At 42.0% G+C, this 19,582-nt stretch overlaps 1 protein-coding gene across 2 annotated transcripts in view; it reads left to right on the top strand.

Annotated features, from left to right (window-relative positions):
* Nucleotides 1-2,790: 2,790 nt before the first annotated feature.
* LOC114616470 (zinc finger protein 883-like) overlaps nucleotides 2,791-19,582 on the top strand; it is a 29,854-nt gene continuing 13,062 nt past the window's right edge. Inside the window, exons 1-2 of one of the 2 annotated variants that reach the window (XR_003710637.1) lie at nucleotides 2,791-2,901; nucleotides 13,625-13,984. Coding sequence is in view for 1 of the 2 variants with exons in the window: in XM_028761923.1 (XP_028617756.1) it covers nucleotides 2,899-2,901; nucleotides 19,200-19,326 (130 nt within the window). In the remaining variant the exon portion in view is untranslated. Of the gene's footprint in view, nucleotides 2,902-13,624; nucleotides 13,985-19,199; nucleotides 19,327-19,582 lie in introns of those variants that run through there. The other variant, XM_028761923.1, reaches the window with a different exon arrangement.

The raw sequence follows: 19,582 nt of genomic DNA, 5'->3' as shown, positions 1-19,582 counted from the left end.
AATAGAAGAGAAGGTGGGGAAGAGCCTTGAATACTTGGGCACAGAGGAAACGTTCCTGAGCAGAACACGAAATGGCTTATGCTCTAAGATCAAGAATTGACAAATGGGACCTCATAAAATTGAAAAGTTTCTGTAAGGCAAAGGACACTGTCAATAGGACAAAACGGCAACCAACAGATTGGGAAAAGATCTTTATCAATTCCACATCTGATAGAGGGCTAACATCCTAGATATACAAAGAACTCAAGGAATTAGACTCCAGACAACCAAATAACCCTATTAAATGGGGTACAGAGCTAAAAAAGAATTCTCAACTGAGGAAACTCAAATGGCTGAGAAGCACCTAAAAAGGTGTTCAACATCCTTAGTCATCAAGGAAATGCAAATCAAAACAACCCTGAGATTCCACCTCACAGCAGTCAGAATGGCTAAGATCAAAAATTCAGATGACAGCAGATGCTGGTGAGAATGTGGAGAAAGAGGAACACTCCTGCATTATTGGTGGGATTGCAAGCTAACCACTCTGGAAATCAGTCTGGAGGTTCCTCAGAAAATTGGACATAGCATTACCTGAGGACCTAGCTATACCACTCCTGGGCATATACCCAGAAGACTCAACATATAACAAGGACATATATGCTCCACTATGTTCATAGCAGCCTTAATAGCCAAAAACTGGAAAGAGCCCAAAAGTCCTTCAACAGAGGAACAGATATAGAAAATGTAGTACATTTCACAATGGAGTATTATTCAGCTATTAAAAACAATGCGTTAGCCGGGCAGTGGTGGTTCACGCCTTTAATTCCAGCACTTGGGAGGCAGAGGCAGGTAAATTTCTGAGTTCGAGGCCAGCCTGGTCTACAGAGTGAGTTCCAGGACAGCCAGGGCTATACAGAGAAACCCTGTCTTTAAAAACAAAACAAAAAAAAACTCAAAAACAAAAAACAAAAAAAACAATGCATTCATGAAATTCTTAGGCAAATGGATGGAACTAGAAAATATCATCCTTCTGCCCACCTTAATTTGTAAAATAAAGGCTAGAGCCGGTGATTGGGCAGTAGAAGGGGAGTTGGAGCGGAAAAGTTTGGGGGAGAGGGAGAGAGAGGAGGATGAAGAGGAAGAGAAGGAAAGGAGAGGAGGCAAGATGGCTGCAGACGTCACCCTCGTGTCTCTAGAAGTCAAGGTTAGGCAATTAGGATAACCATTCTAATTGTGTGAGCATCTTGTGTACTGAGTATTTGCTGATATATAAATCTATTTGGTTACTCTTTAGGCATCTAGAGTTTTGATTTACTTGGTTGTTGGGTGGTGTGGCAACGGACTATGGGGTAGATGACCGTGGAGGAGTGGGGCTAGCATTGCCTCGCCAGAGAGCCTGTTGAAATGAGGACACCCAGCTCGGCCAAGGTAGCCGGCGAGTAGTGCTAAAATCTGTCAACATGGTGCCAGAACCTGGAGCCATCGGTCTTTGCACTGCGGGTGCCACCATTAGTGCGGGAACTTAGAACAGGCAGCCAGACGGCTGCTGTTTTTTTTCTGCTACCTCCTGCAACAATGCTCCTAGAAATGGATTCTCCCTCCTCCAGAAGTCCTCTACTGTCAATAGTTCCTCCTCTAGATCAATGTGAAGTCATAGCATTTTTCCCCCCCCCCCCCATGACCCTACAGTCTCTGCCCGCCTCTGTCTAATCTCTGGGAAAATAGTCTTGTCCCCAATAGCTGTTGGCAAGCACTTCTGGTTGAAGTTCTCTGTTCTCTTTTAGGCTGCTAAGGTTCCTTGGGCTTTAGGAGAAAGAGATGTAAGAATTTCTATCCCCTCCCATCTGGTATAACTGGGTGTAACAGCCCCTTCTACTTCCTGAGACCAGGAAAGTCATAGCGCTCAAAAGGATTTTGTAGATGTTCTGAACTAAGACAAGCTAGACTCTAAATACATTTGAAGATCTTGTTCCAATAGTACATAAAAGTCATCAAGTTTTCACTGGTCAGACTATAAAGATGTTTTGGGTGCAATGGGTCACATGTTGCATTCATTTATTTTGAGACAGGGTTTAGGTATGCATTCCAAGATGCCATAAAACTCATCTTATAGCCAAGCTGAACTTGAGATTGCAATTTCCCTGACTCTGCCTTGCAAGTGCTACGAGTACACGCAGGCATGTCCCGCCAAGGTTGACTTCACCTGTAATTTTTAATCTGAATACAAGAAAACTTTACATAAATCTCTTCCCTCTTTGAAGGCAAAGCTAATGGGGAGATTTCAGAAAATTTAGAATGACTTTGAAAACTGATATCTTCTTCCCATTCGTATATTTGACAAATATACATATACACATATTTGATTCATAATCACATATGACTTTATGTATAAGTTAAGTGCAAATGTGAGCTGTGATCCAAAGAGGACTTTAGCAGGCTAAAGGCTATGTGTAAGGACCTGAAGGCACAATGTTTTAACAGAGGCTGAAGTCTTTGTGCATATACGCAACAGGACTCATGGCAGCCGTCCCTACCCCATATGGCTGAAAGAGATAGAAGGTCAGGCCTCCTACAGAAGTGACTAAGGTCCAAACACAGGAGACAGAGTCTCCAACAGCTGCAGCTAAGAACCTGTCATCCTGGGCCCCTTCAGCTGTGTGTAGGTGCCACCTACTGTCACTCAGGGGGCAGGACTTGAAGCGCTGTCCAATCAGAGGCCCTGGTCTCAAGGCATGTCCAATCATACACGCAAACGGAGGGCGGGGGCGGGCTTTGGCTGTCGCCCAGCCTTTGTCTGAGACCCTCCATGTTGGAATCCGTCTCCGCTGCTACGGAAGCGGCTGCGCAGCTTTGGTGGCGCGGTGACACTGTGGGTGCTGGGCGATGGTAAGAAGACGCCAGCGTCCCCCAGAAGTAGATATGGTGAGTGTGCGTGTGGCGCCCAGAGGTGACGGTGCGCGAGCGGGAAGCGCTGTGGCGGAGCGGGGTCTGCGGTGAGGCCTCGTGGGATCCCCTGGGCTGTGGGGTTGCTCGAGCCCGGGCGTCCTGTCCTTCCAGACGCGGCGACTGCAGCGGGTTCTGGAGCCTTCTCTGAGCAGCTCTGCTCTGGCTGCCTGTTTGCTCCGGATCATGAGTGACGAGGATTGATGGATCATCAGGGGAGAGTCTCTGAATGTGACGGTCATTCACGAAAGGAACTGTGTTCTCTAGACTCCCCAGCCCCTTCGTTCTCTCCGTGGCACACCTAGTCCGAACACAAATGTTTGGGAAGCAGGGTCGCAAATCCAGAACCTAGACCAGCTCCACTGGCGCCTGACCACCTGTTCTTCCACATCCCCGCCCACCTCCCAACACAGTAATTAACCCTTTCACTCTTTTTGTACAGTCCTGGGCTTACTACAGGTGCTCCGCAGACCCGCTGCACTGAAAGGCTCCCATTTGTTCCTTATGATATATTTTCCTTACGGTATATCCCAAACACAATTTTTCTTTCAAAAAAAATGTTTTGTTTTCTTCCAGGTACCAGAAAAATGGATTTCTTTCTTTTTTTTTTTCCCTTAGTGTGTCTGTGTGCATGTGTGTGTGAGAGTGTATATATGTGCACCGAATGAGGATAGTGCCAGAAGAGGGCGCGTGCTTGATTCCCCTCAAGTTACAGCAGGCTGTGAGTTGCCTGATGTGGATTCCCCAAGCCCCAGGTCCTCTGGAAGAGCAGCAACTTCTCTTAACTGCTGAGCTGTCTCTCTAGGATGTTTGTGTGTGAACATTTCAGGAGCGTAAAGCAGAGAAGAAACCCTTGAGTCCTTGTTTTAAAAAGACTGTGTCTTTTGTCCCTTTTTTTTCCCACTCTAGGCTAGGATAGCTTATGAGAATACTCTTGTCTACTCTCCCCATGGGAACTGTGAGGTGTCCTCATCCCTGACCCCCTGTCTTTTACAGGTGGTAGTTTTCTGAACTGCCTGAACCCAAATGCTTACAGTCGTCCAGTCTCTGGTCTCTTAGGTATTTAGCAACACTGAGTAGATCTGAAACGTGGGGTGAGCTATGGGAGAGTGTGAAGGAAGTGCCAAGGTTTCATAGGCTGCCAAGAGGTCCACTGTTTGATTTGCTGCTGACTGTGTGTGGTTTTTTCTATTACCTAGTAATTAATTTCTAATTAATTAGTAATTCTATTTTTATGTGTTATACTGATATGTCTTTGTGTCGCTCTTAACGATACAATCCTTTGATCCAGGTATATCTATCCATAGATGATATTTGTAGCGTTGAGACCCATGAACTATTTTATCACAGTATTTGAATTACAAACTGTGTGCTAGTGTCCTGTAATGATAGCCATTCTTACTGTTCTTATTCTAGGGTACTGTGTCCTCCCCTCTTCTAGGAGGTTTTTTGAGGTGTGGGGGTGCAGTCTTTCAGGGGAGCACCCAGATGCCCTGCTGCTGGAAGGAAGGTCCTGGTATACTGTCATCTAAAAGGAACTTCCGTTGTTTCCATGTCTGGCGCTGTTTGATAATATTTAGTCTGTGCTGAAGCTACAGGTGGTCCGCTATGTGGAACAGCCAGTCCCTGGTGGGACTCAAGTAGCCACTGGGCGAGCGTTCAAAGCCTCTTTGGGGTCACACGGGTCTGTGACTTTTAACTCTTTTCTTCATTAATGTTGGTAGTTGAGGGCCAAAGAAGTGCTTGTGTGTCTGCCTAACATTTACTTAGGGCTGCCTTGCAGCTTCACAGGTCCATTGTCATCATGGTGGAAAGCATAGCAACATGCAAGCAGACTTGGTGCTAGAGGGGCTGAGAGTACTACGTCTTAATCCCAAGGCAGCATAAAGGGACTACTCCCACACTGGGCAGAGCTTGAGCAGAGGAGACCTCAAAGCCCACCCCCACAGTGACACACTTCCTCCAACAAGGCCACGCCCACCCCGACAAGGCCACGCCTCCTAACAGTGCCACTCCCTAACAGTGCCAAGCATTCAAACACATGCTTCCAAGTGGGGTAAACCGAAGTTGGTTTTTCCTGGGATCCATGGCTATTTGCATAGGCCCAGCCTTTTCTGCTTCCAGTGTTCAGAGGGTTAGGATTAATTAATTAAAATGGAATGCATTAAAACTGAGACACAGGGTGTGTATTAAAGCTCATTCCAGGAGAGACTGGTGGGCCTTGTTGTTGGGGCGAGCTGGGGTAGGGAGCTTAGAAAGTTCATTAGAAAGCATCCATTCTGGATGCCAAACTTTACTCTTTTATTATTTTTTTCCTACTAACCAATAATGATTTTTTTTTGTAAAGCCCATTCATAAAACTTTTATTCCACTTACCAATAATATTTTTATAAGGTTGGATTGATAAATGCCTTTTTGTTGCTCTTAATACAATCTCACACCCATATAAATCCATCAACATATTTTATTTATATTGGGATAATTTGGTCTTTGTCATTACAGCATTAGAGTTACAAGTATATGTTACTATCATATTTAATAGCCTTATTGACTGCTCTTATATATATAATGGCCATATTTACTGCTCTTATTCTAGGTTAATTTCATATATACTGCACACACATGCACACACACCTCAATGCATGTTATGCATTTATACATCCATATATTGAATCTTTCAGAAAATTTCCAGGGTTTTGTGCTTTTTTTCCCTCTATTAAGAATTAAGCATGTTGAAATTTTGATATGATAATATCATTAACTAACTTAGGGGAAAATGGTTCTATTTCTAAACTTTTCAACACAGATGGTATATGAAGTCTAGTCTTTCTTTATTTCCCTGTGAATTTTTATTTTCTCCTAAGTACTGCCTATTTCCTTTACAAATTTTGTGTCTAAGAAAGATGTCACATGCATATAATATCTGTGCAAAGCTTAGCCCAGGCTTCACCATTAACCCACACACAAAAGATCTCGAGTGTGACTGGCATGGAGGACACAGAGTGTGACTGGCATGGAGGACACCTCATTGTTTGTCATTTCCTGATTGTATCTTCTCTTGTCTCCACCTCCCAGGATTCCAGCTCTTTGAATGGTTATTTCTCTGTCTCCCGTATTATCACAACATCATTAATACCCGTGACAGAGAACATTTTGTCACTGACAAAGCCACTTTCTCCAAAGGAATAGCAACTTATTCTCCACCTGGAATTTGTGTTCAGTTATTCCAGGTGTTCATTCATAGTCTACTGTCTCATTATTTTGTTTTTGGGTCGTTTTTCTCACTTCTAGATGCGTTCTACGTATTTTGTAGCTCCTGAGCATGTACATACCTACTGTATAAAACAGCTTTTCAAATCTCTTGCCTATTTTCCTTCCTAGGTCTCTATCTTTTCCTTCCTTATTAAAAGTGATTAGATGTTTGTAAGACAATTGATTTCTCCCACTGGGACACTTCATCTTTTTACCTTTTGTTTTATTTGATGAATATAATTATTTCAGTGCAATTTAAATTAGGAGCATGTTTTTCTTTTTAAAATATAGCTTTGTGTACAATTAAAGGAATCACTCCATTTCCCATAACACCTTTCGAATGTCTTAGCGTGCTTTTATATTTATCTACTTAGTATCTATGGAAATGAGTTCTTACATGGTATGAGGGAAGGGTATGCAGATATTGGTAGCCATACTGTTCCTCTGCTGTTGCTGTACTTTTCAAAGGAAAGGGGGTAGTTAGTTATTGCTGTGTAATCCATTTTCTGCCATCTGTGATCTAAAAGACATTAAATTTAAGGGCTCTGTTTTCATACCCACAGTTCTATTCATCTCATTGCCAAGTTTATAAGCTACAGCTTTATAATATACAGAGACGTGTGACACATTAAGATGTGATGATCGTAGCAGATTCATATATGACAGTGGCTCTAACATGGAACTGAGGTTTGTATAAGTTTACTCGGTAATATTTACAAAATGTCAGAATGATTAGGTGTCCCTAATCATCCTAACGATGTGAGATATGAATTCAAATATATAATACAAATTAACATTGAACTCTTCCATATTAAAGTTACCTAGAATCGGTGACATTCTCTGTAATACGTGCCTTTTGATACCTCTTAACTTTTTTCTTTACTTTTTTTTTTCTTTACTTTTGGATTTTTTTTTAAGTTTTCTCTCCAGCCTTTTTTTTTTTTTTTTTGAAAATTGCATTTATTTACTTATTTTTGTGTGTGTGAGTGACCGAACGAGTGAGACAGACTGTATGGATTTCAGAAGAAAATGTTCAGGAGTCACTCTCTCCTTCCATTATATGGGTCTCGGAGATCAAATTGAGGTCATCAGCCTTGATGTCAAGCCCTTTGTCTCCACCAAAGAAGACATCTTGTCAGCCCCATCGTTTTTTATTTTGAAACAATTGTTTTCATTATTGAGATCAGAGATGCCGGGCAGTGGTGGCACACGCCTTTAATCCCAGCACTTGGGGGGCAGAGACAGACGGATTTCTGAGTTCGAGGCAGCCTGGTCTACAGAGTGAGTTCCAGGACAGCCAGGGCTACACAGAGAAACCCTGTCTCTCTCTCTTTTTTTTTTGAAACCCTGTCTCAAAAAAACCAACGAGATAGATAGGGGGGGGGGGAGAGGGAGGGGGGAGGGAGATGAGAGATTAGGCAATGAATTCTTAGTCCTTTTGTTGTTTTACCTAATATTGTTTATCTCCAATGAAGATTGTGTGCTCCTCCATTTTAACACTAGTGTTGGCTGTATCTTCTCTCTTTTTAAGTTCATTGGCTTATAATTGACATGATTTACATATATTTTTGTTTACTGGCATGCTTACATTTATCACCCCAGTACCATAGCCAGCAGAATTAGCATACCCATGACCCCATTGTGTTTTGTAGTGCCCTTGTACAAGCCCTCCTTCTTATGCTTCAGCCCATCATATTTCATGTAGTAAACATTTCTTCGAACAAAAGAAAAAAGTGACGAACATCAAAATTATATAGCTTAGTGAACTATCACAAAGAACACATAATTACTACTACCTGTGTTAAAATGGTTGCCTTTTGTCACAGGTAAAATGTTTGGAATGGGTTAGTTTAGCAGATATCCCACCACCCAAAGCTAACTACAGATAGCATCTGTGGCTTATGCTAAAAGGGTGCCCACTTTGCTTTAACTCATTGTGTTGATTTACATGAGGAATGTCCCCCACAGGCTCCTGTATTTGAACATTTGGTCCCCAGTTTGTTGTGCTGTTTTGAACTTCTACGAGGTACAGCATTGATGGAGAAAGTACATCGCTGGGCAGGCCTTGAGGATTTATAGCTTTGTCCTACTTCCTATCCTCCCTCTGTTTCCTGTGGATAAGAGTGTGGTGAGCTAGTTTCCTGCTTCTGCCACCGTACCATGCTTTCCCTGTTATGACAAACTCTCACTCTTAAACCGTAAGCCAAAATAAACTCTTCCTTAAGTTGCTCTTGGTCATGATATTTTATCATAGCAGCAGAGAAGTAACTGGCACAGCCGCTTACCTGATAGCTACACTATGGTGTTTAGTAATGCCTTCATTTATGACTTTGTTTTGTGACCATCAAAGTTCATGTAACCACTTCTACCTAAATCCATGTTGCTGAGCCGAAGCCACTAGATTTTGACTCAGAATAAAGTACTTTTTATTCTCTTTAAGATATGGACAGTCCTATGCACTAAGCCCACACATTACCTGATTGTCCTGCTCCTTTTGTCACTCCAAAGTTTGAGGAGTTGTGAGCATGTGGACACTGACATGTCTGAAGAGGGCTCAAATCCCAAGACACTATTCAGACAAGAGCCTAGGTCCAAAACTGTACCACAAACGGGCAGAAGCCATGGGATGAGTGGACAGCTGTGAAATTGGGCTCTCGACAAGGGAAGCCCAGGTGATTAAGTGCTAATTATGCAGGTGTCAGTGGCTTATACATCTACACTTCTGGACTTCCTGGCCCAAATTCACCGTGCCCTGCTTTCAGGTTTCTTGGTGTTCTCCTGTGACTGTCATATAGGTTACAGTTGGACACAGGATACTGCACAGCCAATGAACTTTGTAAGGGCCATAGTGTGTATCTGTCACAACTATAACACAGTCACACGTATTCATGTACTTTATCCCAGTAGCTCCTCTTTCTCCCACCCCTTTTCTTGCAGCAAAACACCTGATTGGACAGTTCAAATATCCCCATTCCTGTAGGATGGATTCAGGGAAGGTCAGGCAGATCCATCTTCCTTTTGTACACTATAAGTAGCTCCTGCCAGCCACATTTCCATGTCAGCAGAACCTGATCCTTGCAACAAAGTTGATCCTGGTCAGTGTCTTCCCACAGCTCCTTCTGAATATGAGGATTTGAATGTGCACAGAGAATTTCACACTTGGTACTGTTGCATAACTGTTATAACCTGTGTTAGTCAGGGTTCTCTAGAGTCACAGAATGTATGGAATGCCTCTTTATATTAAGGGAATTTATTGGAATGATTTACAGCCTGCAGACCAATTAACCCAGCAATGGGCAGCTGTGAATGGGAAGTCCCGGAATCTAGTAGTTGCTCAGTCCCACGAGGATAGGTGTTTCAGTTGGTCTTCTGTATAAGGTGGAATCCTGAAGAAGTAAGTTCCAACAGATGTGCTGGCAAGTAAGTGCAAGCAGGGGAAGGAGAAGGAAGCCTTCTTTCTTCCATACTCCTTATGTAGGCTGACGGCAGAAGGGATGACCCAGATTAAAGCTGTATGCCTGGACCTAAGCTATTCTTTATTTGGAATTTGCTATGTCCCAGAATGGCCTTGAACTCAGAGAGCTGCTTGCCTCTGTCTCCTGAGATTAAAGGTGTGTATCACCTTACCTGGACCTAAGCTTTGCATGGCCACTATGCTTAAAGATCCAGATCAAAATTCTATGCCTTCCGGCCTCAAGATCTGGATCACAGGTGTGCCCACCATTTCTGAATTGTAGTTCATTCCAGATATAGTCCAGTTGACAACTGAGAATAGCCATCACACAACTTCTGTTTGAGAGTTTTGCGTTAACATTATCTTATAGAGCTATCATAATATTGTTTGTGTTATTGACGAAAATGCAATGTAGCACACAGCAGTACTTTTGACTAGCAGGGTAAAGTATTAAAACATATTACAAGCATGTCATTGTAGCCCTGATTGCACCCATCAGTCATCACACAATAACTACGAAACCTAACATCTTTCATCCTTTCATGTAATTGTATCTCATGCAAGCTGGATTACTGGTGAATTTTAACAAGGAGCCATAATGAATGGGTTGTGCAAGAGTAAATGTCACAGCCTTATCCACCTTAATCCAACTCAAGCTAAAAAGTTATTTCCAACTGTAGATGCCATTAGGCTATTACAGATCTGTCTGTGATAATGGTTATTTTTGCTTGCTTGCTTACTTGATGGAATGTAGAAGACAAACTTCTGAGTATGTCTGTGAGGGTCTTTATCTGAGAGAGGGTTTTAAACTGAGACTGGAAGATACACCCTGGAGGTGAGTGTCGTTATTTTATAGGCTGAGGTCCCATACTGAATCAAAAAGAAGAAAGTGAACATATAAGCATCCATTTTTCCTGGGCTTTCTGACTGTGGATGTTGTGTGACCATCAACTTCATACTCCCACTACCATGCCTTCCCTGTCGTATGGTCCGACACTCAAACTGTGAAATAAACTTCCTTCCTTAAGCTGATTTTTCAGATAGCTTATTGTAGTAATGAAATAATAACCATGACAGAAAACCAATAACAGTAGTGGGACCACCGTTTCCAGAAATACACATATTCAGGTATGTGTCTATTACATGCTCTGAACAGGTTGTGACTGAAATGTTGAAGAAGACTTGTAGACTAGGAAAGTCCTAGAATCCTATAAATGAGCCATTTGGGTGCTGAGAGAAATGTGGACTATGGAGACGTAGCTCATGAGGTTTCAGAGGGAAACAAGTATTTTGTCCAGAACTGGATTGGAGGTCATTCTTGCTACATCCTCACCAAAGAGTCTAGCTTCATTCTGTCCATGTGATGGGAACTTGCATGAATCTTGATTCAAAGGTAATAGACCAGGTTAGTAAGATGGCTCAGCAGGTAAAGACACTTGCTGGAAAGTCTGATGGCCTGAATTTGATCCCTGGGACCCACATGGTAGAAGAAGGGACCAACTCCCGCCACTTGTCTTCTGACATCCACTCATGTACATGGCCCATGCACTCCCTTCCTTCTTACAGATAAATGCACAAAAAAATGTAATCAAAATTTTTAAATGATGGATTGATTTGTTTTGTGAGATGATTTTCAACACAGTATAGCATTCAGGCTGCGCTATGGTTATCTCTCACTGCTGTTTTCCTGATCTAGAAGGAGAAAGGTCAGCAAGTCGAACAAGAGAGATGTGAAAAATGTGTCGCAAGGTGCTAACTTAAAACACTCACGTAGATCCCAGGAATAGAATAGAGGACCCAAAAATAAACCTACATGTTCTCAGACACCTAATCTTTGATAAGGATAAAAAATAAATAAAATCAATGTTTAAAAAAGCTGGAGAAAATACAACCCTCTTTAACAAGTGGTACTGGGAAAACTATCCACACAAATGTAGAAGAACAAAAGTAGGTCTATAACCTCATCCTGTGCCTGCCCCCAAAATCAATTAAGAATGAAATGAGAAACACTTGACGATATAGGCATAGAGACAGACACTGAGAGGATGACTGATTGCTCAGAAAATAGATGCATAGGCTTGAAAAAAATGTTAAACTCTACAACAAAAGAAACAATTTTTCTTAGGAAAAAATGTAGGAAGTAAGACACAGCCTACAAATAAAATAAGCCTCCCCCCTTTTTTTAGCTATTCAGCTGACAAGATTACTGTCTAGAACATACAAAGGACACAGAGCCAGTGAGATGGTCCAGGAGGCAAAGGTGCTCACCCAAAGCCTGACGGCCTGAGTGTAAACCCACATAAAAATGGAAGGAGAGAATCAACTCACAGAGCTGTTCTCTGATTTCCACACATGGACCATGGTGCACATATGTGCATCTCTGCCCTAAATACATACAAAGAAAAAAAATGTAGTTCAAGGCTGTCGTCTAGTAGATAGCAAGTACAAAGTCAACATAAGCTGCATGAGACTCAGAAACACAGCAACTACAATACCAAATGAAATAGTTCTCAGTGACATGGCTTGGTAGGCTTTTTCTCTGCCTTGGTGATGCAGATGCAGAACGGTAGATAGAAGCAGGTTCATCAGGAAGATGCTCTGGGTTCACTGATCTCACAAGTGGAGGTCAGTAAAGTTACAAGTCAGGGCTAAAGCAAGAGGCTTTTATAGAGTTTAGGCAAGGAGTGATGGGTGGTGTACCAGCTAGGATCTGGGATTGTGTCCACACATGGTCAAAAACTGAGTTCCTGGGTGGGCACTCTTGACCATAAATGAACAGATGCAGGGTGAAGATGTGAGTCCAGTGTTTTTGTTTTTTGTTTTCAAATGGGTTGGGGAGTTTTCTTTATGCTGGAGGGGTTAGGGGAAGGAGGGCAGATGGGGTTTCCTAGCTTGTGTGAGGGGTGACCAGGGGTTCCAGCTTAACAGTCTTTAATCCCAGAACTTGGGATGCAGAGGCAGATGGATCTCTGTGAGTTCAAGGCCACCCTGGCCTACATAGTGAGTTTCAGGACAGCCAGAGTTATGTAGAGAATCTGTCTCAGAAAAAAAAAATTCTTGAAAAAAGAAATACAGATGGTCAGTAAATATATAAAGAATATTGAAAATCCTTAAACCACTGGGAAAGTGCTGTGAGATTCCATCTCACTCAAGTCAGACCACCATTAAGAAAACAAATAGATGCTGGGTAAGCTTATACAATATCGATGGGAATACAAATTATTCCAGCCAGTGGAAGTCGGTATGGAGAGTCTCCAAACTATTTCAAGGAGTTCTTTGACCCAGATATTTCAGTGCTATAGTTTTACTATAACGTATTTCTTATGAATTGACAGCATATGTACTCAAGCGTGTGCACTTGTGTTAGGTCAAATGCTACACTCAGAGACTAGGTGGCACATTTGTGACACTACTGGATATATATCCAAAAATACTTGTGTGTCTGTTTATGGCAGACTAGACAACTTACAGAATTAGCCTAGATTTCAAACAGATGACTGTGTTTTATTCAAACACAACAAAATTAAGGTTGTTTTTCTTCTTCTTCTTCTTCTTCTTCTTCTTCTTCTTCTTCTTCTTCTTCAGGAAAATGGGTATAACTGGAGATCATCATATGAAATGAAATAAGCTAGACTCAGACAAATACCATATTTTCTCACCATATATCTTAAATTCTATGGAGATACATAGAGTCATGTGTGCACGTATATGACATGAACATAAGCAGCAAGATTGTACAAACAGAATAGTGGAGGAGGGAGAAAGGGGATAGCAGGGTGTGTGTGGTCAAATTACATGATATACTTGCATTAAGATGTCTTTGTGAAACCTATCATGCATAATGAATATACATCAACATTTCCAATTAATTTAAATATTTACATTTATTTGCTTAATGGTTGTCTTAGGCATTGTTTTATTGCTGTGAAGAGACACCATGACCAAGAGAAGTCTTATAAAAGAAAGCATTTAATTGTGGCTGGCTTACAATTTCAGAGGGTGAATCCTTTATCATCACGGAAAGAATGGTGACATGCAGTCAGACATGAGGATGGAGAATAGCTGAGAGTTCTACATCCAGATTTGGAAGCAGCAAGAAGAGCAAGACTAGCTTGGGCTTTTGAAGCATCAAAGCCTACCCTCAGTAGCACACTTCCTCCAACAAGGTCACGCCTACTCCAACAAAGCCACCCCCACTTTTTCTCAAGTAGTGGCACTCCCTGATGACTCAGTATTTAAATATAAGCCTGGCCGTGCTGTGGTGGCGCACGCCTTTAATCCCAGCACTTGGGAGGCAGAGGCAGGCTGATTTCTGAGTTCGAGGCCAGCCTGGTCTACAGAGTGAGTTCCAGGACAGCCAGGGCTATATGGAGAAACCTTGTCTCTAAATAAATAAAAAATAATAAATAAATGCCTGTGGGACCATTCTTATTCAAATCAACACAGTGCTTGTGCACAGTGGTTGCATATAAGGACACACAACACACAAGGACACATAAACATCCAACAGTACATATGTGGAGGTCAGACAACTTGCAGGAGTCAATTCTCATCTTTCAGCTTGTGAGTTCTGGGCGCTGAACTACAGTAGTGACACAGTGACAGGTGCCCTTATTCACTGGACCAACTCCATGGCTCACTGTCATTGCTCCAGAGGTGATGAGACCTGAAAGAATGGAGCCAAAGAATAAGGCAGACAAAAGTCTCATTCAATCACTACCTTTATTTACAGCATCAGAAAATTTACACTTTTAGGGTAAAGAAAGGTCATGTGAGTAAAGTTCATATGAGTTCAGGCCATAAACATTGTGAATATTAATAGCAAGTGCCAGTGGGTAAGCTGAAGCAAATCCACTCCTATCTTCTACACCTGGGAGGGACACAAAAAATATTCCATGAAAATTCCATCAGTCAGTAGACTCTTGTTCTATTTTCTTGGATTTTTCTCACAAACACTCTACATTTTCTTCACACAGCTCCATCCCTGGACTATGTTCTGATCAGTCACTTAAAAAACTTTTATAATGTGGGCTGGAGAAATGGCTCAGAGTTAAGAACAGTTGCTGCTCTTGAAGAGGACTGGGTCCCAGTATCCATATGATAGCTCACAACCATCTGTAACTCCAGCAACAGAAGCTCCAATGGCATCTTTTGGCCTCTGTGGGTACCCGGCCTGCATGTGGAACACATAAATACAGACAAACACATATAAATAATATAATTTTTTAAAAATCTGTTTCTGTGTTTTCCTAGATGGCCTGAAACATTGTTGAATAGACCAGGTAGACCTCAACTCAGAGATTCACCTTAATCTATCTCCTAAGTGCTGGGGAAATATCTTTTTAAAACATTTATGCCAGGTAGTCATGGTACATGCCTTTAATCTCAGCACTCTGGAGGTTAAGGCAGGTGGATCTCTAAGTTCAAGGTTAACCTGGTCTACAGAATGAGTTCAAAGTTAGTCAATGCGACACAGAGAAACCCTGTCTCGAAAAACAAAAAACCAAACAAACAAAAAATTAAAAAAATTTAAAAAAGAAAATGATTATCTCTCTTAGGGGTCAAATAAATAAAAGATGCAAGTTCCTGTCCAGCTGGCTGGAGGGCATAGGTAAGAGCTGGTCCCCAAGAAGAATATTTTGTGAGATGCAAAGCAAATTTGACTTTGATGGTAAATATGAAAGCAAAGTCACCAAATGCCTTTTCCCAGATAGTAGATCCCCAGTTAGAGGTTGAAAAGAGTCCTGTGAGATGTCCTAGGTCGTACTTTTAGCTTTGTTTTCCCAGTGTATAAATTTTTTGGTGGTGTCTACTGGAACTCATTTAGTTAACTTTCTGTATGTAAGTATAATAAGCAGCCTGTATTTTCAGAGTCGAAACATCCTCTTGAGGGAAAGCCATGTGATTTCCTTGGTGCAAGTGCATTGTCCTTGGACACCATGTTTAGGTACCAAAACCACTGTTGCAAAGATAGAGCTCTTACATCAAAGGGGAGATGAGATGATTTGTTTTAGAGCAAGATATGAGTGACCATGTCCTGTGAACACATATGTGTCCCCATGTAGTAACAGTTCTTTGTAACTTTTTCTACATGGACACTTTAAGACACATGGTAGAAACATCCCTAGTCAGGTTACCACAAAGCAGATAAGTCTCTGTTGTGGTCCTCAGATGTTTGTCTGATGACATTCTAAGCCTTTGTGTTGGTACAGCGTTAACAGCAAAGAGGGTTAAGGGGAGGTGACTGTCATTCTCCCTAACACACATGAACTTCTCAGGAGTAGACATTCACAGTGTCAGGGTTCATATTGGAGTCTCTTCTTTCTGGGCTCCTTTGTAAACCAAGAGTTCTTGGTAAGAGACCATGAAGACTTGTATGTATGGAATCTCTGACCATTTTTATCTCACGAAGTAAGTCTGATTGTACTACAGTGTAAGTAAGGCTTCCACTAAACAGCCATCACTCTAGTTTGTCTGATTTATATTGTAACCAATCTATTTTGTAAGAAAATAAATAAAAGTGCCTTTTCTCTTTAGCTTATCTGGGCCAAATTTGTTTTGGTAGTTAAATATATAGCCAATTGGAGGTATTGAATGAGTATTCTAATAGAGATCCAAGGACAAGAAGGATAGAGGTCATTGAAAAATTTTTAAAGTATGTATATACTTTTAGAGGTATTCTTATCCATGACTCAGCCTTAGGGTGCCAGACCTCTCTGGATCTTAGATGGACATACACACCTTTTCCTGTTATGTCCCATCTCCAAACATGACAGCCTGTCCTTAGAAGTACCAGATACCCCGCAGGTGATTGTGAGCCATCATACAAATGCTGGGAACCAAATCCAGATCCTCTGGAAGAGCTGCCAGTACTCTTATCTGCTGAACAGTCGTCTCTCTAGCCAGTCTCTCTAGCCCTCTGCATTAATTTTAAATGCCACCAGGTTTCCTTCTTGCCACACGAGTGTCCTCTCAAAGACATTTGTGTCTGTTAGAGTTATAATCATAGCATTGACCACTGAGCTCAGGCTATAGGCGTTCTGCAATGTGTTCTGGGATGTATGCATTCCACAGTGGAAATGTGTAAGAGGCCAGGATGCTAAGTAGGAACTGGAAAAGTGTACTTAAATGTTCTTCTGGGAATAAGTGAGGATCTGTGGCTTCATACCCCTCCCCGTGTTCATGCTGGAGATTTGAAACCATGAAAGTAATGTATGTCCGAGTAGGACGTTTGTGTTTCCGGGATCCAATGTAATTTGCACATGTCCAGATGCCTTTGCTCCCAGAGCTTGGAGATGACATATATTCCCACAAATAAGGTGTGTTAAAGTTGAGTCACTCAGTGCATGGCAGATTCCATCTTGGAGGAACTGGAGGATCTGGGAGATGTCATTGTGATAGGCAGTGGGGAGGGCTCAGGATATGCAGCATTCCCAGGCAAGCTGTCAGAGGCCTACTGACCTTCACTGGGTTAACTCTCTGGGGAAGGCTGTATAAACGCTTAATTATCAGCTCAGCAATTAGTAGACTGTGCTAATATATCTCTTTCAGAGATAAACTGGGTCTCCTCTTCCCTGATCCCAGGGGTTGAAGCTAAAGAGAGAACTTGTAAGCCCTCACAAACCCATGAGTTCATTCTGTGGTCTAGGTAGACTCATGTTTGCCTAGACCTGAATGCCCCCCCACTAGCATGATATAAATTAAGATCCACTTATAGAAGACTACAGAGAGAGGGTACCATATGCATTTTCCAAATCTTCTGGTGTTACTTATTAGGGTCATTTCTCAATGACATGGCACATTGTCCAAGTCAGAATTTATGCCTAGATGTGCCTCTGCTGCCCCCTAATATTTAATGGGGAGAATCTTCACAGGTTCTGATTACACAAAAGTCTGTCAACTCATTCATGTCTTGGAGAGAGACTTGAAAGATATGTGGGTGTTCATTCAGACTGTCCATGAATGGAGGAAAGATGTATGACATACAGTATATCATAGTCCTGTGCTACCAGCCCCAACATAGGCCTTTTCGTTGGGTTGTTTCTCTTTTCAGGTTTGATTTTACTTTTATGGTTATATTTATATAGACTGTTAGGTGGGATGGGGTGTGTGTGTGGTACATATACATAAATGTTCAAGCATAGGCATAAATTTATAGAGCCAGAGGTACACATTAGGTGTCTTTATCATTCTTCATTTTGTTTTCCTGAGAGATAGTCTTTCATTTAACCAAACGCTACTTCACCTAGGCTAGCTGGATAGCAAGTTCTCAGGATCCACCACTCTTTACTCCCCAGCACTGGGATTACGGATGGACAAAACCATGCCAGCTTTTGATTCAAGCTCACGTCCTCACGATTGCATGGAAAATGCTTTTTACCCACTGAGCCATCTTTGAGATCTCTATTACTCTTTTTTAAAAAGACTTCATTTTATGTATACAAGTGTCTTAAATAGGGTTTCTATTGCTGCAACAATACACCAAAGTGACTTGAGGGAAGGGTTTATTTGTCTTTCACATTGTAGTCCATCACTGAAGGGAATCAGGACAGGAACTCAAGCTGGGCTGGAACCTGGAGGCAGTTGCTGATGCAAAGGGGATGAAGAGGTGCTGTTTACTGGCTTGCTAGCCTACTTTCTCAAGAGCACCAGCCCAGGGATGGGCCCACCACAATGGGCTGGGCCCTTCCCAAACAATCACTAATGAAGAGAATCCCAGGCCTGCCTACAACTGGATCTTGTCAAGCTATTCTCTTCATTGGGGTTCCCTTCTCTTAGATGACTTTAGTCTGTGTGAAGTTGTCATAAAACTATCCAGCACCATGCTTTGCCTACATAAATTTATGTCTACCATGTGCATGCCTGGTCCCCACAGAGATCAAAAGGTGTCAGTTCCCCCAGAACTGGCGTTACTGATGGTTGTGAGCAGCCATGAAGGTGCTGTGAATTGAACTTAGGACTTCTGGAGGAGCAGCTGGTGTGCTTCAGTGGCTAGGAGCCACCCCTCCAGTACATCCATTACTTTAATTCTATTTTAAAAGTAATAAAAAAAATCTTTTCATGTTTATTCATCTGTGGACTTTGTATTATGATTTTATATTATTATATTGTGATTCCTTGGGAAGTTGTAGTATTTTCTTAAGATTTATTTATTTATTTTATTTATGAGTACACTGTCGCTGTCTTTGGACACACCAGAATAGGGTATCCAATCTCGTTACGGATGGTTGTGAGCCACCATGTGGTTGCTGGGATTTGAACTCAGGACCTCTGGAAGAGCAGTCAGTGCTCTTAACAGCTGAGCCATCTCTCCAGCCCCGTAGTGTTTTCTTGAGTCCATGAGTTAGCCAAGAATAGGATATTTACAGTCAGTTGTCTTTGACACATAATACTGAATATAAATTAAGCTGTACCTTCTATTAAACACTAACAAGACAGTAGTGAGGAGGAGTAGTGTGTGTGTGTGTGTGTGTGTGTGTGTGTGTGTGTGTGTTGTGACAAATACATTATCTCTCTGATTTTGTGTTCTCAAGGCTAAGGCCTTGGGTTAACGAGCAGTATGTCGTTGCAGGGGTTGGTGTCGTTTGAGGATGTAGCCATGGAATTCACTTGGCAGGAATGGCAGGAGCTGGATGCTGCTCAGAGGACCCTGTACAGGGATGTGATGCTGGAGAACTACAGGAGTCTGGTGTGGTTGGGTGAGTCTGAGCCCTCTGCAGCTCTCATTAGCAGTTACTTTCTTCTTTGCTGATAAGGACGGTAATCGGTGCAATCTTTTCATACCAGTAGGTACTATACATTTTTAACTGACGTGTAGTACTGGGACTAAACAACATTAGAAATTACTGCTCCCTTTCACTGTACCCAGGATGTACTCACCAGCCCGCTTCCCCTACTCGTTTTCCATATGGTGTAACCACCATTCTGTCTTTTACTTCTTTGATTCAACTTAAG

The sequence above is a fragment of the Grammomys surdaster genome, unplaced genomic scaffold (genome assembly GCF_004785775.1).
Source record: "Grammomys surdaster isolate TR1022 unplaced genomic scaffold, NIH_TR_1.0 332255, whole genome shotgun sequence".
Classification (NCBI taxonomy): domain Eukaryota; kingdom Metazoa; phylum Chordata; class Mammalia; order Rodentia; family Muridae; genus Grammomys; species Grammomys surdaster.
The sequence above is the reverse complement of the archived record's forward strand: the minus strand, read 5'-3'. Positions and strand labels throughout refer to the sequence as shown.